General features: G+C 48.7%; 1 protein-coding gene across 3 annotated transcripts in view; it reads right to left on the reverse strand.

Moving 5' to 3' along the window:
* VPS13A (vacuolar protein sorting 13 homolog A) overlaps positions 1–21,554 on the reverse strand; it is a 2,314,464-nt gene that overhangs the window by 1,842,393 nt on the left and 450,517 nt on the right. For all 3 annotated transcript variants that reach the window (XM_085633365.1, XM_085633382.1, XM_085633374.1), the window contains exon 21: positions 14,910–15,042. In XM_085633365.1, the coding sequence (XP_085489491.1) occupies positions 14,910–15,042 (133 nt within the window). The remainder of the gene's footprint in view (positions 1–14,909; positions 15,043–21,554) is intronic.

The raw sequence follows: 21,554 nt of genomic DNA on the forward strand, positions 1-21,554 counted from the left end.
GTCTGTTTACAGAGCTGAGAGAAAGAAGTGTCTCCTATATTTTGGTGTTCGAAGGAAGAGACATCTTTAAACATTTACCTTCTTTAGTACGTACTGCTGATGATAAGGAGATTGATGAATTTGAACAGACCGTTAAAAAATTGGAGCTACGATTTGATGTTCAATCCAGTCATGTTGTCGAGAGGCACAAATTTTTTAAGAGAGAACAGAAAGTTGGTGAAAAAGTTGAAGATTTCATTTCCGCACTGCGTATTCTAAGTGCAGAATTTCAGTTTGAGAGGTTTAGAGACCGATTGATAAGAGACCAGTATATTTGTAAATGTACTGGCAAAAGCATTCAACAAAAACTACTCTCCTTAGGTAATCCCACGCTGGAAGAGACCATTCGAATCGCGGAAAGCATAGAATTTTCAAAGTTCTCAATAAAAGAACTAGATGAGAAGTCTTCACCTACACCCATCAAAGAAGAATCTGTCAATGTTGTAAGGTCAAAGGACGTTAAAAATAACACCTTTACACGTAATGAAAATAAGTTTTTCAAACAAACAAATATTTGTTTTAAATGTGGCAACTTTCCTAATTTTAAGTCCGGACGTCCTTGTCCCGCAAAAAATGTAATTTGTAGTGTGTGTGGTAGAATGGGTCATTTTGCAAAAGTTTGCCAGAACGGGATGAGAATTTTTTCTTCTTCTCAAGATGCTAAACATGCCACTATTTCTTCTCCCTCTGCTAATATTTCTGTGTCTGAATCCAAGCTTGATGACTACAGCAAAATTCAGGATGATTTAAGGGACATGGTTGTTGTCGGAGATATGAATACGGAGTCTAACGTATTTTCTGAGTGTGTGGATCCTTACGTGGATGTGGAAATTGGTAGTAAGAAGGTTTGCTTGTTAGTTGATACGGGTACAAGAATAACAATGTTAACACAAGAAAAATTTAAAGAAGTTTGGGGGTCTCGTTTATTACAACCCCCAGATAGATCTCCAGTTTCATACGAAGGGAGAACCATTAAACTGGCAGGATACTTTGAGGACACTCTAGAATTTAGGGGAGGGAAAATTTTGGGTAAAGTTTATGTAGCCATCAAGGGATTAAACATCCTTGGATGGTTCCACCAGGGACTCTTCAAAATGGTACTTAGACCAGGTACTAAGGACCAAGTTTTTATCCTTCATTCAGATGATTTTATAGATATTTTGTCAGAACGTTTTCCAACTGTTTTTGGTGATGGTCTTGGACAAGTTAAAGATTTTGCTCATGTCGTCAAGGACAATGCTATACTGGTTAAACATAGACTCAGAAATGTACCATTTAGTGTGAGAAATCAGTTAGAACAAGAGCTGAATGGTCTTTGTAAGAAGGAATTATCGAATCTATAGAATCGTCCCTTTGGCTTTCTCTTTTGGTAGTAGCTAGGAAAAGAAATGGTGAGATTCGTGTTTGCATAGACTTACGCAGTCTTAATAAAAATATTTGGATCGATTCCCATCCCCTTCCGAAGATTCCTGACATGCTTTCACTAATCAATGGTTCTAAGTGGCTAAGTAAGCTGGATTTGGCATCAGTTTACCACCAAGTTGTTCTTGATCCTTCTTCTAGGCATCTAACTGCTTTCGTTTCCCCTATTGGGACTTTTCAATACTGCCGCATGCCGTTTGGGCTGGCCTCTGCGGCAGCAGTTTTCCAGAGAATCATGTCAAATTTGCTAAGAAATATCAAAGGTGTAGTTGTTTTCCAAGACGACGTTTTAGTTCACGGTGAAACGTGCGAATCACATGATGACACCATGTTTTGTGTTTTGGAGGCTTTGCGTGATGGTGGTGTTCCCTTAAAAAAAGAAAAGTGTGTTTTCAGAGTACAAAAGGTGGAATATTTAGGTCATGTTCTTTACGTACATGGAGTTGAACCAAGACCAGGTCTTGTAAAAGCTATAGTCGAGTGTCCTCCTCCAAAGGACAAGGTTGGGCTCAAGTCATTTATTGGCCTGTGTGAGTTTTACTCACGATTTATACAAGACTAAGCTTCCAGAGTTCAACCCCTTTCCAACATGCTTAAGAAAAGTGTTCCTTTCCTCTGTGATAATCTTTGTAATGATGTTTTTGAGTGGATCAAGCGTCAGCTAATTAGTCCCAAGATCCTCAAACCTTTTGACCCAAACGTTACATGTACTATCGCAGTGGATGCCAGTGGTTTGGGTGCTGTCCTTACCCAAAACATCAACGGGAATGAGCACACTTTAGGTTATGCATCTAGGGTATTACGTGGTTCCGAATTTAACTATTCTGTTATTGAGAGAGAGTTGTTGGCGTGCTGGTGGGCTATAAGAAAATTTAGTCCATACATCAGGGGTAAACATTTCAAATTGCGCACGGATCACAGTCCACTAATATCTATTCCCTCTGGTGATAAACTGGAGGAACATACCCCGAGGGTTGCACGTTTGTCTACTAAACTGCTACAATATGACTTTGAGGTCACTTATATTCCTGGAAATAAGAATGTCAGAGCAGATTATTTTTCTAGGCATCCTATTGACTCTGACAATGAGGTTGTTAATGATGATGACGAGGAGTGTTTTGTTGCTTCTCTGGGACTGAAAAATGTGTGCCGTTAGTGAAAGACTGGAGAGAAAAGATGTTTTACTTTGTGAAGTTATTAATTGTGTGAAAGGTGGTTGGCCGAGGGAGAAGAATGCTAATTTTTCCATCCAGACGTTTGTTAAAGTTTCCTCTGAACTCTCTGTTGAGGATGGCCTACTTGTACGTGGTGATAGACTAGTTCTTCCTGACTTGCTAAGAACTAGGTTGATTTTAGGTGCACATGAAGGTCATTTAGGGAGGACACTTACTAAGAGAAGATTACGTGAACACCTCTGGTGGCCACAAATGGACAAAGATGTTGACTAGTTTGTTGGGGAGTGTGTTGTCTATTCTAATTCAGAAAAGAGTTTGAAAGTTCGTACACCTCCTCTTCAACCCATTGAGTTACCTAATAGGCCTTGGGGGAAAATTGGGATTGACCTGCTAATTCTAGATTTGCTATTGTGGCAATTGATTATTATTCAAAATGGCCAGAAATACATTTGATCAATGAACCCAATTCAAGGAATGTTATTCATTTCTTGAAAGATATTTTCTCGCGAGAAGGATTTCCCTCCACTATTGTAAGTGACAATGGGGTACAATTTGTTAGCCATGAGTTTGATTGTTTTTTGTGCCAAGGTGGTATTACGCATTCCAAAAGTGCGCTCTATCACCCACAGACCAATAGTTTGGTTGAGCGTATGAATAGAGTACTTAACAATTGTGTTCAGTGGGCTTTGGCTGGAAGGTGCAATGAACAGAATGCTGTGAGATCAATGTTATGGTTCTATCGCACCACTCCGCACTCTTCAACAAAAGTTTCCCCTTACAAACTACTACGAGGAAGGAAACCCTGCTCTAAAGTTTGTCCAGGATGGATGTCAAAATGGGTAAAAATTGATTCTTTGTGTGATGTGGATGAGTTTGTGAGACATAATGTGACTCAAGCCCAGTACAAAAGGGGGTGGTGATGGACGGAGCATCAGAACCAATCAAACACTCACACCCAGTCAACAGATCTGGGTTTGATTCATCACCGTTCTTTAGCCCACTCTGCCACCCCAGTTCAGACATGGCCATATCCAAAAAAGTCTGACCCTGTGCCTCATGGGAACAGTCCAGCCCGAACTGCCAAGCCATGCCTTCCCTGGACCGGAAACAAGCTTCCTAGGACCGGTTTCTGGCATTTCAGCCGTCTTCAGCCAGGCTTGCTTGAATCCAGTGGCAAAGTGAGCAAGGGGCTCACGTCTGAGCATACCCTGCCAACTTATGGCAAACAAAGCGGTACAAAAGGGGGTGGTGATGGACGGAGCATCAGAACCAATCAAACACTCACACCCAGTCAACTGATCTGGGTTTGATCCATCACCGTTCTTTAGCCTACTCTGCCACCCCAGTTCAGACATGGCCATATCCAAATCAGTCTGACCCTGTGCCTCATGGGAACAGTCCAGCCCGAACTTGACTGGGGGAGAATGTCTGCATTGTCAGCATTCCGTCCATCATTTGTTTGTTGTAACGCTTTTTGCCCTAAGTGGGATGGGTATTCCCAGACGTGGGACCCATGCTCACTACGCCACTGGAGTCAAGCTATCCTGGCTGATGACGGCTGATAGCCAGAAACCGGTCCTAGGATGCTTGATTCCGGTCCAGGGAAGACATGGCTTGGCAGTTCGGGCTGGACTGTTCCCATGAGGCACAGGGTCAAGACTGATTTGCATATGGCCATGTCTAAACTGGGGTGGCGTAGTGGGCAAAAGAACGATGGATTTAACCCAGATCTTTTGACTGGGGGAGAATGTCTGCATTGTCAGCATTCCGTCCATCATTTGTTTGTTGTAACGCTTTTCGTTTTAAGTGGGATGGGTATTCCCAGACGTGGGACCCATGCTCACTACGCCACTGGAGTCAAGCTATCCTGGCTGATGACAGCTGATAGCCAGAAACCGGTCCTAGGATGCTTGATTCCGGTCCAGGGAAGACATAGCTTGGCAGTTCGGGCTGGACTGTTCCCATGAGGCACAGTGTCAAGACTGATTTGCATATGGCCATGTCTAAACTGGGGTGGCGTAGTGGGCAAAAGAACGATGGATTTAACCCAGATCTCTTGACTGGGGGAGAATGTCTGCATTGTCAGCATTCCGTCCATCATTTGTTTGTTGTAACGCTTTTCGCCCTAAGTGGGATGGGTATTCCCAGACGTGGGACCCGTGCTCACTACGCCACTGGAGTCAAGCTATCCTGGCTGATGACGGCTGATAGCCAGAAACCGGTCCTAGGATGCTTGATTCCGGTCCAGGGAAGACATGGCTTGGCAGTTCGGGCTGGACTGTTCCCATGAGGCACAGGGTCAAGACTGATTTGCATATGGCCATGTCTAAACTGGGGTGGTGTAGTGGGCAAAAGAACGATGGATTTAACCCAGATCTCTTGACTGGGGGAGAATGTTTGCATTGTCAGCATTCCGTCCATCATTTGTTTGTTGTAACGCTTCAAGCCCAGTCACGTCAAAAATTGTATTTTGACTCCAGGAAAAGATCTGTTTCTCAACCTATTTTTGTTGGAGACATTGTACGTATTAAGATTCCAGTCCATAACAAGAAGGGCAGCCCAAAATTCTCTGAAACTTTCACTGTTGACAAAGTGTGTAAAAATACTGTAAGAGTCAATTCTAAGAAGTGGTGGAATGTTTCTAGAGTTGTAGAAGTCACTGAGTGAATCAAAGTCCCATGAGTAATCAAAATAATGTTTCTTCTCTTCCCACTACGGTGGGTTTACGCAGGAATTCCCAGCAACGTTTTGTTCCTGCCAGGTATCGTTGAAACCCCTTTTCCTTCTACTGTATTCTTTTCTTCTTTCTATTCCGTTTTCTTTTCTTTATTTATTTATGAGGCGGAGGATAATGTAGTGATTCCTTCCAGGTTTAGAATACTTGGGCCATGATGTTCTGGCCTCAAGATTCCTTTTAGAGTGTTAAGTTTTGAAATATGTGACAGTTGTCAGTACTAGGACATCGCTGAAGCTGGCTGCTGCGCAGCACCTGCTTATCTTATTAAACTTCATCTTATGAAACTATCATGAAGTGGTGCGACTTACTAAAAAAGTCTATTACCCAGGTGTGCCTTTGACTAAAAAAGAAATGCAATATTCCTCGCTAATTAAAAGATTACACTAGGAGAGTATATATAAGGGTGTATGTAAATATAGGTAAAGTGGGACAAATTATCACTCATTAACAAGGCAGGCTGGCAAACCTAGTTGTGATGATCATTTCACACAAATTCCTCTATTTACTGAATGCTGAGGCTGCACCCCAATGCCATTATTTTACAGTATATTAAAATTCTGAAATTGACTCTTTCTAAAACTTCCCATAACATGAGGAGGTTGAGCTCTTCCTGAAAATAGATTTTATGATTAGAGTTATTTTAGATAGTGATATAGATGGAAGGCAATTTGTTCAAGTTTTCTTTCTATATTTCTTTGCTTTACACTGGATAACCATGGGGACACAATATTTTGAAGAATGTTAAATTCAAGGTCTTGTCTGCATTCTTTCAGATTTAGGTAGATATAACTTGCACTAAAATATCTCAGTCTGCAACAGGGGCTACTCAGCCCTGTGCAGTAACTCCTCATGTACAACTTCTGACAGGACACGTACGTTTGGGGAGAAAGCCTTGCTACTGAAAATTGTATTTAATATAACACCTCACAAGTTGAGATCTTTATTTGGGTTTTCATATAGCATTTTAGTAAAAATGACATTTTAATAAAGGTCTAATCATTAAGCTTCCTTAATGCCACCATTTGCTAAATTTTACAAGGCTTCCAATGCCATCATCACAGACATTTAAGTGGCCCTTTGGTCAAAGTGTTCAAAGAGCCAAACCTCTAACACCTCCTTTCAATTCCCTTTAATAAGGTGGACATTTATCTTCCAGCATGTAAAAACACATTCATCACTAACAATCTAGATTTATAACTCCACATGAATGCAGGAAGAGGCTTAATTGGGAGATGACTAATTGCCTGTATAGGATGTGGTTCAGGGGATACAGACACAAAGCTATGCATTTTTGGAACAGGATTTTGAAAGACTCTGCTAGAAGTCCCAAATTTTACACACAGGCCTGAAACTTGAATTATGTTTGGAATTTAAAAGCACATCCAGAAGAATGTGATGTCTTTAGCCATGACTGCTGCACATCTGGCGATAACCTGTACTTGAAAATGCAAGCATTTTCTGTTTTTGTCTAAAGGTGGTGGGTGCAATATGCTGGTAACTATAGTTATTTTTGATCTGTGCCAACTATTTAAGAGGATAAGAAGAACGCTGCAAGATTGGAAGAACTGTCTTTTTTCCCATTTGTGTTCTAAAATAAGCTAAAAAAAGGTCAATTTGAGACACCAGGATTATAACCGCTAAAATTGTAAGCGAGCTGACCTCGCAATCAGTCAGTCAGTCAGTCAATTGGTCTTTATTTCGATTATCAAATCATTAAAGACATCGTACATCAGTTAAAAAATCTAAGAATTCATAATATAAACCATTTGATACAATCATACAGAAGAACTTGTAAAACCTGTAGCAAACAAAATCGCAAGAATAAGACACGACATAAAAAGATAAAACAGGATAACATTGATTTACATTAATCCACTAATATACCACATAGGAAACATTTCGCAATTTGACACACGACAACACCGGCTCTGTAGAGGGAAGTGAAATTCGTGTGTATGGACAAAAAAATAAAACAGCTACAAGCTTCATAAGTACTAAAATTGTTAATAAAAATTGCCACAGCTATAGTGTCCTTGTCGTTTTTGCTCGAATGGTCCACATCCATCCCAGAAATTTAGTGACAGCAATCGCTATGGGCTCACATGCGTCTGACTTTAAAATCCTTAGTGCCTCTGCGCCCGACCTTGTGCCGAGATTTAAACAGACTGGTTTAAGCCATCTGTTTCTCTGGGGCTTATAAGCGGGGCAGACAAACAGAACATGAGCTATTGTTTCCTTATGAGTTGGGCATACAATACATTTGTCATCGTTCAGAGGGTGCCATTTGCATGTAAAGGATTTGATTGGGAGGCAACCCACTCTAAACTGATGGTACAGTTTCCTATTGTTGGGTGCTGTAATAAAATCCCAGTAACGTTCATACAAGTACTCCAAAAAATCCCTCGTCAGGGTAGGCCTCGTTACGGATACAAATCGCTTCATCATAGTCATGTTCCAGTATGCTACCTTGAACTCTTTCTTTGAAGGAAAAAGGTTACCTGCGGTATTCTCCCATAAACTGCACATCCCCATATCACTCAGGGGTTCTTTTATCCTCCTTAACCAGGAGATCTTACATGAGCTGTCAGCCCACCTGGTTTCAATAAGTGCCTGGGCGTACAGAGACAGTTCAGGGGTGACCCAAAACCTTCTCCAGTATGTCACGGGTCTGTATTGGGTCATATCATCGATTTTTTTTTTTTACAGCCCGAATCTAGATATAGAGGCATCAGTGGAGTTGATTGCGGGAGACATAATAGGGCTCTCACAAATTTGCTTTGAGCTGCAATCAGGGGTGCTAAATCTTCAAAGCCCAACAGGTCCGCCCAGTAGAATACCGAGGTATTAATTTTAATATTATAGATCTTTATGACAGGAGCCACTGGCTTTGTATCGGAAAGTCTCTGTTCCTTCATAAGGACTCCTGTCAGTTGAGCATGTTTGAGAGCCAACACATCGATCTGGGGTTTCCAGTTTAATTTCCTTCCCAAGGTAATTACCGGGTATGTAAAAACGTCTGTCTGCTCAAGTTGGACATTATTCATAAAAACACTCCCTTTGATGACCTTACGAATATGGAGAACCATAAACTTAGTCTTATCCACATTTACCACAAGGTTGTGATCGCGGCAGAACTCTTCGAACCTAGTGAGGGCCGTCTGCAGCCCTTTCTGGGTTTTGGATATTATCAGAGTATCATCCGCGAAGATTAGCAGGGGTATCTTCATGCTTGCTAGGGTGGGGGCGTCTGTGGGGTGGTTAGGAAAGTACCGCACAACCCTATTAATAAATAGGGAGAACAAGGTTGGTGCGAGGACACACCCCTGGCGAACCACCTTGGAGATGGAAAACTTGTTCGTAACGTCTCCATTTATACCCCAGCGGACCTGGGCAAAATTGGAATTATGTAAAGAAATTAAAATAGCCAATATTTCAAGAGGCATCCCATATCCATAAAAGCTCTCTACATTTTAATGCGGGGCACCAGATCAAAAGCCGATTTTAGATCGATAAAGGCTGCGAATAGTGTACCCCCTCCCAAAATAACCACCCTCCAATATATGGTCACAAACCTGGTCTATGGTGCCAGTGTGTGGCCGGAACCCTGCCTGCAGTGGTGACAATATGTCTGTTTCAATCATCCACATCTGGATTCAACATAGGAAGGATAGGAAGAACGCTGCAAGATTGGAAGAACAGTCTTTTTTCCCCATTTGTGTTCTAAAATATACTTTAAAAAAAAAGGTCAATTTGAGACACCAGGATTATAATTGTAAGCGAGCTGACCTCGTAATTAATGAGGGATCATCTTCAGAACTGCTGATGAGCAACCAGTTTTTCAATAAACAGAGTAATGTGATGACATTTCACACCATTTTTGTAATTGTCCTTCCAACCACAGCAGTGACAGCTCATAGATTCAAAGATAGTTTCAAAGGTTTTTATTGGATACAGTAGGCATTAAATTAATAAAGCAAAGTATGTGGTATTAAAAGGGGCTTAGTGGTTAAATCTAAATATATAAAAAAAATTAACTAGGTGTAAAACAGGGATGGGGATTAAACCCAGATTCAAAAGAGCGAGATTTATGCTAGATTTTTATAACTACTGATTATGTAAATCAGGTTCATTTAGATTCATTGTAAGTAACTTTATCTTATGTGCATAACCTAATAATTTGCCAGAGATCCAGCCCCCGGACTCTACATTTGACATCACAGTTAGAGGGATCTTAGCCTATGATCCCTAAGGAGCCTGAGAGTATAATGTAAGGGGATCTCAAAAATAGAGCTTTCCATTCACCAACAACAGCTAGTACATCAAATGGTATTAATAAGAAAAACAGCCTATTGTTAAATAGCAACCACATATTTGAATAGATAATGATGCACAAGTTACTTACTTGTGTAACGATACATCTGTAAGAGACATTAGTTAGTGATAGATTCCTTACCTTAGAATATCCCCAGGCGTCAGACTGGATCCGGAAAGTTTTTTTGTCAGCAGTACCCCTGCGCGTCAGTAGGCGTCGTCGTACGGCTCCGTGTACGTCGCTGGCGTCGTAGTCGCCGAGATGACGTCATCGGAGCTACTTAGACGCGCCCACGCGCACTGACGTCAGTTATGTACACAACTTTTCCGCGCCAGGAACGCAGAACCATGCCAGAGACGACTAATGGTGCAATAGAACTAGGGCCCTGAAAAGGATGAATTGAACCCTAGATAACAGTTCGCAAAACGGGGAGGATGGGCGGGCGGTAAGGAATCTATCACTAACTAATGTCTCTTACTGATATATCGTTACCCAAGTAAGTAATTTGGGCATCTGAAAGAGACACATTAGTGATAGATTCCTTACCTTAGGATACATACCCAAGCAATTACGACCCCGGAGGAGGGTCTGCAAAATTAAATCACACCAGGAAGTCACGGAGAACCGACTGGCCAAAGAGGCCATCTCTCCGGACTTGACTGTCAAGGCAATAGTGCTTAGTGAAAGTGTGCAGCGAGGCACACGTAGGTGCCTGACAGATATCTTGCAGGGGGCCACCCCGTCCCAATGCTGTGGTAGCTGCTGTCGCCCTGGTAGAATGGGCGCGCAGTCCAACCCGAGGTTCCTTTTTAGCTAGAGAGTAACAGGCTGTACTGCACAAGACAACCCATCGGGAGATAGTCCGCTTGTGCACAGCTTGGCCTTGGCTCCCACGTAGCCAACAAAGAGCTGAGAACCATGTTCAAGTCCCACTGAGGCATTACAAAAGGAATAGGAGGGAAAAGGTGAGTATTGCCTTTGAGAAACCGATTTACAACAGGGAACTTGAAAAGAGAGGCCTGATCAGGCAGCCTGAGAAAGGCTGAAAGAGCAGAAAGGTAGCCCTTGCGCGTTCTCTTCGGTGGCGAATAGATCTAACCAAGGTTCTCCCCACTGCTGAAAGAGCCCTTGTGCCACTTCCGAGTGAAGACGCCATTTGTGATCTATTGGGCACCGGCGGCTGAGTTTGTCCGCCCTGGCGTTCAAAGACCCTGCCAGGTGTGGAACCGCCAGGGAAATGCCTTGACGTTCCAGCCAGGTCCAGAGCCACCTGACATAGGGTCCAAAACCCCACCCTGCCTTGTTTGTTGAAATACCACATGGTGGAGGTGTTGTGTTTGAACGCCAGCACTACCCTCCCCTTGACAGAGGGAAGGAATGATTTCAGTGCAAGTAGGATCTCCCTGAGCTCCAAAAGAATGATATGGAGCTTGGACTTTGCCGGAGACCAGAGGCTTCTGATCTCCGCCTCTCCCATGTGGCCGCCCCATCCCAGGAGGGACGCATCCGACACCACTGTGTGCTCCGGTTAGGGAAGGGAAAGGGATCTGCCGCTGACCCAACACTGGTCCATGAGCCACCCCTGCAAGTCTTGTGCAGTGCCCTCTGAGATCCGGACGTAGTCAGACAGGTTTCCCTGATGCTGCGTCCATTGGAACTTCAGGTCCCACTGCAGAGCCCGCATATGCCACCTGGCATGATTGATCAGCAGGATGCAGGAAGGCATGAGGCCCAGTAGTCTCAGGGTCTCCCTGACCAAAACCCAGGACCAGGGCCGCTGTTCGGGAGGATAAACCTGAAACTGCGCCAAGTCCGGAGCCGCTCCGATGAAGAGGAGCTTCTGAGAGGGAATCGGTGCGATTTCGGCACGGTGATGGTGAACCACAGCAAATGCAGGAGGACGGCCGTAGTCTGGAGGTGGGAGACGACTGCCTGGGGTGAGCCCGCCTTCAACAGCCAGTCGTCTAGATAGGGGAAGACCGAAATCCCTGTCTGCGCAGATGAGCTGCGACCATAGCCAACACTTTCGTGAACACCCGAGGGGCGCTGGTAAGGCCAAAAGGGAGCACAGTGAACTGAAAGTGCTCGTGGCCTACCGTGAACCGCAGGTAACGCCGGTGGGCCGGCAGGATAGGGATATGAAAATAAACCTCCTAAAAGTCCAACGCTACCATCCAGTCCTGCGGGTTTAGGGCAGGCAAGACCTGAGCAAGCGTGAGCACCTTGAACTTCTCCTTCCGGAGGAAGCGATTGACGTTCCGGAGGTCTAAGATAGGACGTATGCCCTTGTCCTTCTTTGGAAACAAGAAGTAGTGGGAATAACCACGACCTACTTCTGACATCGGTCCGCGCTCGATGGCCCCTTTGGCCCAGAGGGCCGCAACGTCATGCTGGAGAAGCGCCAAGTGATCCCCGACATGCGGTAGTACAGAGGCAGCATGACTGGAGGGGTAGTCTCGAAAGGGAGGGAGTAGCCCCATTGGACAATCTGCAGAATCCACCTGTCCGAAGTGATGGTGCGCCAGTGGGGGAGGTGATGGTGAATCCTGCCACCCACTGGCGTCCGGTAGGCCTGAAACACCTTACTAGGAAGGTTTTGAGGCAGCGGTTGCATTAGCGGCGATGGACTGACCCGCCCACTGGCCTTGTGACCCACCTTGGCGGGCACCCCAACACCGTCTGCACTGAGTCTGCGGCTGAGCAGGCCCACGGCTCTGAAAGGATCGCGTTTGTGCGCCTCGACCCTAACCTCGAAAGGAGCGAAATGCAGACCCCACAGGAGTGCGCGTGGTGGCAAGACCTAAGGACTGGGCCGAGGTCCGGGTGTTCATAAGCGCTCCAAAGTGCTATCCACCTCGTCACCAAAGGGCATGTCCAACAAGTGGCCTGGACATCCCTGAGAAGCCAGTAGTTGTGAGCGAAGCGTAACGGCGTAGGGCCACCATAGTGGAAATATCCCTGCTGAGAGAGTCGGCTGTGTGAAGACCACAGCGGATAGTAACATTTTTGCAGCGTCCCTCCCTTCGGTAATGGTCTGGGAGATTACCGTCCGAGACTCCACTGGACACTGAGGCAACATCTGTGCTACTGTGTTCCATACAGAGTGGGCATAGCGACCCAATAGGCTGGGGTCGCCCAGGGCCGGGCGATGACTTCGTGCCACACTTTTATCCACATGAACCCCTGTGTTAGGCTTGGTCCAGGTGCTTAACAGAATGCCTGTAAGCACGTCATGAAAGGGCAGCAGCGGCTCCGCTGAGGAGTTTGCTGGCTGCAGTACCACAGTGAGGAGATCGGTTAAGACCCTCCGCCACTCCACGTAACACAACAGAAAAAAGTCAGTGTACCAGGGTGTGGAGAGAAATCCAGATCACCTGGACCTTCCATCTCACCGTCCCAATCCGGCTCATCCTCACACCGAGCTGCGAGTGGGTCCTCGGACCCCTTCCAGTACACCCCTATGTCCACTGGCCATGTAAGAGGTCGGTAACGGCGAAAGGGCCCGGGGAAAGGGAATAAACTCACCACCTGGAATTGGAATCGGTGGATAATAGACCAATCCAGGTTTGATGTAGTCTGTCCCCGTAGGGAACGGCGCTGTGTCAGGCGTTGGACCCGGTGCCGGTGGCGGCGTCCAGGCCGCAGCTGGCGGCAGTGCCGAGGACGGACCCGATGGCGCCCCAGGGTATCGTGCCAGCGTAGCTGTGGCCAAAGGCGGCGGTACGGGGGCAGAACCACCCCACGGGTCCACGGGGCCCGAAGGCGCTACGGAGGGATCTGACATGGGAAACAAACGGCACATGGCCGACAGGAATACCTGTACTTGTTCCGAAGTTGTGTGCGGGTCCGGGAATGGCAGGTAGGCCGCAGGGGACAATAGAGGCTCCACCAGAGCCGCAAGGAGTGACCACCCGCCCCCTCCACCATGTCCCGCGACTGGTGAGGGGTAGACGAAGAGCGACATCGCTTCTTTGGTTTTTATGGCGCTGTGACTTACCTGTCCCAGATTCCAACGTACGATGGGGACGGCTCCGCGACTGGTCCCACGACCTCCCAAGGGAGGGGGACTTCGATCGGTGCGGAACCGATTGCCAGGCCTATAATAAGTTTCGGGAACGCTCCTGTAAAGCTATCGGCACCATAGCCCGACAATCGGGGCACGCCTCAGGGTTGGGCATGCCCCAAGCAGAAGAGACACACGTCGTGCGGGTCCGCCACTGACATGTTCCGACGGCAGGTCCTACAGGACTTAAACCTGGGCATCCCTACTGCACCAGGAGTTGAGTACTCGACAAAACAAGAGAAACAAGTTCTCAGAAACCAAGATAAAGTATTAACTAGGAGTACCACTCTCTCTCGGATCTGCGCTTGCTGGCGAGGAAAAAGACAGAACTGACGTCAGCGCGTGTGGGCGCGTACTAAGTAGCTCCGATGATGTCATCTCGGCGACTACGACGCCAGCGACGTACACGGAGCCGTACGACGACGCCTACCGACGCGCAGGGGTACTGCTGACGAAAAACTTTCCGGATCCAGTCTGATGCCTGGGGATATTCTAAGGTAAAGAATCTATCACTAACGTGTCTCTTTCAGATTCTCTTTGTTCTGCCTAGTCTCAATCGATCCCAATCGAGAGTATAGTGTAAAGAGATCTCCAAAATGTAGCTTTCCATTCACCAACAGCTAGTACATCAAATGGTATTAATAAGAAAAACAGCCTTTTGTTAAATAGCAACAACATATTTGAATATGTAATGATTCTCTTTGTACTGCCTAGTCTCAAATGAAAAAGACAAAACAAATAAAAATGAATGTGATTATCATAGCATTGTCTGAAAAACATAGCAGAACATATTGAGTGGATGCTTTAATTGATTGCACAAAGCCCAATTGTACTGAATGATTTTGGTAAAACACCAAATAAAATGGCAGCAGACCAACTATATTCACCCAAATGACTAAAAGATGCCAACATTAAACCTTTGCCTCTGCACATAATAAAAATAATTAATAAAGGAAAATGACTCAAACTAATGTAAAAGGGTAAGGCTGCCTAGCTATAGCTTTGATAAATAAAACTGGTAAATAAGAAGCTAATACAGTTTGCATGAAACAGTATGATTTGAGTGGCTCATTTCAGATCAATTACCATTCTTTCTCATTCACGTCCTTGCACCAAATCACTGCTCACAAATGAAACAAGTATGGGTAAATATATACTCACTATGTTTGCTATAGAGAAGCTGCATACTGCTAAGCTGTATATCAAAACTTTCATAGGCTCTGGACATAATATCTTCAATGCTGTTTTGCCCGATTTTCAGCTGGGGCAGCTTTTTTCGACTTTTGCTGGTCATCTAAAAAGACACAAAAAGATCCATTTAATGTAGTTCCTAATTTATACAGGTACTGTCAAGCTTTTAATGTGTACATATGTTTTTGTTTTTTTCCAAAGCCGCATTACAAAAAAGGTTTGCATCAAACAACTAAAAATGAAACAAACTTAATTGTTGCCAACACACAATGCTGTTTTATGGTGTTATGGTCTACGAAGGAACAAGGAAACATGAGACTACTCAACCCTTTTTTTGTGTCATATAAATGAAATACTGCTCAGAATGTGAGGCCTACAAATAGAAGTCGAAAAACTTAACCTAAAGTTTTGTTTTTATTTTATCTCAACATGTTATTCATTCTCTGCTAGCAGACTGTGTAATCTATAAGTCACTTGAGAAAAACGGAGTATTTTCTTTCTAAACTCAACCTATTTCATGGCACATGCATCAGTGGAAGCACAACCCTCACTAGGCTGAATATTCAAAAGACTTACAAAACTGTGGAGTAATATTTTTTGTAGTACAAGTCGGCTCCTTCATTGTACAATTCTGAAAAGATGTAAAAACCCACCTGTTCACAACTTTTATTCCTACTGTATTTATTTGCTATATTTATTTATTTGTTTAATTTTATAAAGAGCGGACATGGCTCAGAGCAGTTGAACAAGTTACTAACCTTCGGTAACGATGTATCTGTAAGAAACATTAGTTAGTTAGATTCCTCACCTTAGAATATCCCCAGGCGTCAGACTGGATCCGGAAGATTTTTCGTCAGCAATACCCCTTGCGCGTCGCTAGGCGTCGTCTGCGGCTCCGCGTCCGTCGTCGGCGTCGTGCGCCGGGATGACGTCGTCGGAGTACTTAGACGCCGCCCTCGCGCGCTGACGTCAGTTCTTGTACATAGCCTTCCGCGCCAGGAACGCAGAGCCATGCAAAGACCGACACTGGTGCCAAAAATAAAATCTAGGGGCCTGAAAGGACAACCTTAACCCTAGATGTCAGTTCGCAGAACGGGGAGGATGGGTGGGTCGGTGAGGAATCTAACTAACTAATGTTTCTTACAGATACATCGTTACCGAAGGTTAGTAACTTGTTCATCTGAAAGAAACACGTTAGTTAGATTCCTCACCTTAGAATAGATACCCAAGCAATACCATCCCCGGTGGTGGGTCTGCGAACCAAGATCACACCAGAAAGTCCTGGAGGACAGAACGGCCAAAGAAGCCATCCCTCCGGACTTGGCTGTCAAGGCAATAATGCCTGGCAAACGTGTGTAGCGAAGCCCACGTTGCCGCCTGACAGATGTCCTGCAAAGGGACACCCCGTCCCAAAGCAGTAGTAGCCGCTGTGGCCCGAGTAGAATGGGCGCGCAGCCCAACAGGAGGGTCCTTTTTAGCCAAGGAATAGCAGATTTTTATACACAAAACGACCCACCGAGAGATGGTTCGTTTGTGCACAGCTTTCCCCTTCTTAGCGCCCACGTACCCAACAAAAAGCTGGTCGTCCACCCGGAACTGTTTTGTGCGGTCCAGATAGAAGGAGAGCGCACGTTTTGGGTCCAGACGGTGGAGCCTCTCTTCCTCTTTGGAAGGATGCGGAGGCGGAAAGAAGGTGGGCAAGGTGACAGACTGCCCAAGGTGAAATGGGGTCACCACTTTAGGAAGAAAGGAGGGACGAGGCCGAAGGACAACCTTGTCTGGATGAACAGATAGAAAAGGAGGCTTTGAAGATAAAGCCTGGAGCTCACTCACCCGTCTAGCCGAGGTGATGGCTACCAGAAAAGCAGTCTTTAGAGTTAGAAGACGAAGAGGGCAATTGTGAAGAGGCTCGAAGGGAGCGCACATCAGGAATGTCAAAACCAGATTCAAGTCCCACTGAGGCATTACAAAAGGGACAGGAGGGAACGTGTGTGTAATGCCTTTGAGAAAGCGTGTAACCACAGGGGACTTGAAAAGAGAAGGCTGATCAGGAAGCCGCAAGAAGGCGGAGATGGCAGCAAGATAACCTTTCAGGGTGCCCAGGGCAGAGCCCTGCCGGGCCAGAGAAAGAAGAAAGAGGAGAACCTCAGAAAGAGGGGCGGAAAGGGGATCCACAGCCTTTGCTGTGCACCATGCCACAAATTTGTTCCACCGGCAGGCGTATACCGACTTTGTGGAGGGACGCCTGGCTGCCAGAATGATATCACAGACTTCAGGAGGCAAGTCAAATGGCATCAACTGCCGCCGCTCAATCTCCACGCATGGAGGTGGAGGCTGGACAGGTTCGGGTGGAGGACCGTCCCCTGCTGCTGCGACAGAAGATCCTCCCGAAGGGGCAGACGTATCGGGGGATCGGTCAACAGACTGAGTAGCTCGGGATACCAGTATCTTCGTGCCCAATCCGGAGCCACCAAGATGACTTGGGCCCGGTCGCGCCGGATCTTCTTCAGCACTCTGGGCAGAAGTGGTATAGGCGGAAAGGCGTACAACAGACCGCAACTCCACTCGTGACGAAAAGCGTCGCCGAGCGAGTGCCGCCTTGGAAATTCCAACGCGCAGAACTGCTGACATTGCGCGTTCTCTTCGGTGGCGAATAGATCTAACCAAGGCTCTCCCCACTGCTGAAAGAGGCCTTGCACCACTTCGGAGTGCAGACGCCATTCGTGATCCATCATGCACCGGCGGCTGAGTTCGTCTGCTCTGGCGTTCAGAGAGCCCGCCAGATGTTGAACCACCAGGGTGACGCCCTGGTGTTCCAGCCATGTCCAGAGGCGCAGAGCCTCCTGACAAAGGGTCCACGACCCCACCCCGCCCTGTTTGTTGCAGTACCACATGGCGGTGGTGTTGTCCGTGAACACCTGCACGACACTTCCCCTGACAGAGGGAAGGAAGGCTTTCAGTGCAAGCCGGATCGCTCTCAACTCCAACAGGTTGATGTGGAGACGAGACTCCGCCGGAGACCAGAGGCCTCTGATCTCCGCCTCTCCCATATGGCCACCCCATCCCAGGAGGGACGCATCCGTCACTACGACATGCTCCGGTTGGGGAAGGGAGAGGCTCTTGCCCTTGACCCACTCGCGGTCCGTGAGCCACCACTGCAACTGCTGTGCAGTACCCTCCGAGATCAAGACATGGTCGGACAGGTTGCCGTGATGCTGGGCCCACTGAAACTTCAGGTCCCACTGCAGAGCCCGCATGCGCCGCCTGGCGTGATGCACTAGTAGGATGCAGGAGGCCATCAGCCCCAGAAGCCGCAACACTAGCCTGACCGAAACCCGGGATAGAGGCCGAAAGATGGGAATCAGGGCCTGTATATCCCGGACCCGCTGTTCCGGAGGATGGACCCGGAACTGCGCCGAATCGAGAACCGCTCCGATGAAGAGGAGCTTCTGAGAGGGACTCAAGTGTGACTTCGGCACGTTGATGGAAAACCCCAGCAAATGCAGGAGATCCGCCGTAGTCTGGAGGTGGGAGACGACTGCCTGGGGCGAGCCCGCCTTCAACAACCAGTCGTCGAGATAGGGGAAGACAGGGACCCCTGATCTGCGCAGATGAGCTGCGACCACCGCCATCACTTTCGTGAACACCCGAGGGGCACTGGTGAGGCCGAAGGGGAGCACGGTAAACTGAAAGTGCTCTTGGCCCACCGTGAACCGCAGGTAACGCCGGTGGGCCGGCAGGACGGGGATATGGAAATATGCGTCCTGCAAGTCCAACGCTACCATCCAGTCTCCAGGGTCTAGGGCAGCTAAAACCTGAGCCAACGTAAGCATCTTGAACCTTTCCTTTCGGAGGAAGGCATTGACGTTCCGGAGGTCCAAGATAGGGCGCAGGCCCCCCTTGCCCTTCTTGGGAACCAGAAAGTAGTGGGAATAACAACCACGACCTACTTCTGGACCCGGAACGCGCTCGACGGCCCCCTTGGCCAAGAGAGCCGAAACTTCCTCGCGGAGAAGATCCAAATGATCCCCCGAGATACGGTGGTGCTGTGGTGGCATGGCTGGAGGGGTCGTCTCGAAGGGGAGGGAGTAGCCCCTTCGGACGATTTGCAGCACCCACCTGTCCGACGTTATGGACCGCCAGTGGAGCAGGTGATGGCGAACCCTGCCGCCCACTGGCGTGGTATGGGCCTGAAAGCTCGGACTAGGAAGGCTTTGAGGCGGATGCTGCCGGGGTGGATGTGGGCTGACCACGTCGTCCTCCATTTCCGCCACGGCGGAAGCCACGTCCGCGACCGCGCGCAGGTTGGTTCTGCGGCTGGTGGCTTTGCGGACGTGAGGAGGCGCCCCTTCCTTGGCCACGAAAGGGGCGAAAAGCGGAGGTGTGCGCCCGCGGAGCCGAGAGGCCCAAGGACTTGGCCGTAGCCCGGGAGTCCTTAAAACGGTTCAGCGCACTGTCCGCCTTCTCACCAAACAGGCGAGTGCCATCAAAGGGCATGTCCATGAGGGTGTTCTGGACATCCCCGGAAAATGACGTGGACCGCATCCAGGCGTGGCGGCGGAGCGCCACCGTGGTGGAAATCGCCCGACCTAGCGAGTCCGTGGTGTCAAGCCCACATCTTATGGCGTGCCGTGCTGCATCCCTCCCATCGGCCAAAGCCTGGGTAAGACGCGTCCGGACCTCCTCCGGACACAGGGGCAGCACGCCCTCCACCGTATCCCACAGGGAATGGGAATAACGGTCCAAGAGACAGGCGGTATTTAAGGACCGCAGGCCCAAACTAAGGGACGAGAACAGTTTCTTGCCAAACTGCTCGAGTCTCTTGGAATCCCGGTCCGGCGGAGCGGTCGGGAAGGAGGACTGGGAAGTAGAGGCCTGGATAACCAGACTCTCGGGGGTGGGGTGTTGGGACAGGAAACTGGGGTCGCCCGGAGCAGGGCGGTGGCGCCTGGCAACGTTCCTATCCACAGGAGGAACTGTGGAGGGCTTGGACCAGGTGCCCTGCAGAACGTCAGTGAGGGCCTCGTTGAACGGCAGCAGAGGCTCAGTGGAGCTTGCTGAGGTTTGAAGCACCTCAGTGAGGATGTTGGTCCTCACAGCCACGGCAGGCAACTCGAGCCCAAGGGCCTCAGCCGCCTTGCGCAGCACCACAGAAAATGCTGCACCCTCCTCCGAAGCCACGGTCGGAGGAGAAGTGAATCCAGCGTCTGGCGAGGTGTCCAGTCCGCTGGCCTCCCCCAGTTCATCCGCCCAGTCCTGAGAAAGCTGTGACTGAACAGCCAGAGGGTCCTCGAACCCCTCCCAGTCGCCCCCTTCTTCCGATTCCTGATAAACAGGAGGAATGATCGGAACCGGACTGTAGAGATGGTAGGTCTCAAGCGGCGTCGGATGCGGCGTCGGCGGACGCCGTGCCGGCGTCGGGTCCGGATGAGGGCTAAACCGGGGCGTCGGCGTCACAGGCGTCGGCGGCGCCGGTGACGGCGTCGGTGGTTCAGGCGTCGGCGCCGGTGGAGGAGTGACAAGGTCAACCGGCGTCGACTGGGGCCCAGGCAAGGGCCCCGCGGGGACCTGCGGCGTCGAGACCGGAGTCGTCGACGGCGCCGGGGCCGGAGCCGCCGGCACGCGAGGTCGCCCAGTCGAGTCCGCGGGGCCCGAAGGCGCGCCAGCGGGCGTCGACGGCGGGGCCAGGCTCCTCATGGCCGAGAGGAAGGCACTGATCTCCGCCGGCGCCGCGTCAGCCCCAGGGACCGGAAGGTATGGGGGCGGACGCGGCACCTGCGGCTCCGCCGGAGCCGCGGGGGTGGAACCACTTGGACCCTCGGCCGAGTCGCGCGACCGGCGAGGGGAGTCCGAAGAGCGATGTCGCCGCTTCGACTTCTTAGAGTGTTTAGACTTACCCGACGACTTGGAGCCCGACGAGCGATGGTGGCGTCGGCTAGGGCTCCGCGAGCGATCCTTGGACCTCCTCCTGGACCGGGATCGCGCACGACGCGGAGCCGAGTGGCGAAGCTCCAGAAGCTTGCGGGACCGCTCCCGCCTAGCCTTCGAAGTCAGGGCCTGACAGTCGTTGCACGACTCCGCGTCGTGGTCGAGGCCTAAGCAGTAGAGGCACCGGCGGTGGTGATCGGTCACCGACATCAGTCGATGACAATCTTCACAAGCCTTGAACCCAGGCATCCTACCGGCACCAGATGTCGACAGACAAGGATCAAAAATGATCAAAAAGATTTAGTCAAAAAAGACTAAAAGGGGTAGCTCTCCCGGATCTGCGCTTACTGGCGCGGAAAAAAGAAGAACTGACGTCAGCGCGCGAGGGCGGCGTCTAAGTACTCCGACGACGTCATCCCGGCGCACGACGCCGACGACGGACGCGGAGCCGCAGACGACGCCTAGCGACGCGCAAGGGGTATTGCTGACGAAAAATCTTCCGGATCCAGTCTGACGCCTGGGGATATTCTAAGGTGAGGAATCTAACTAACGTGTTTCTTTCAGATATAGTATACAAAGAAACGGGGACTTGTGGGCTTCTTTATGGAAGTCCAGCATACATGCCCAGGTATACATTTAGAAAAAGGAGTATACAGTTCCTCTGTGTGGTCACGGATAATGCGAGAC

The sequence above is a fragment of the Triturus cristatus genome, chromosome 2_1 (genome assembly GCF_964204655.1).
Source record: "Triturus cristatus chromosome 2_1, aTriCri1.1, whole genome shotgun sequence".
Lineage (NCBI taxonomy): Eukaryota > Metazoa > Chordata > Amphibia > Caudata > Salamandridae > Triturus > Triturus cristatus.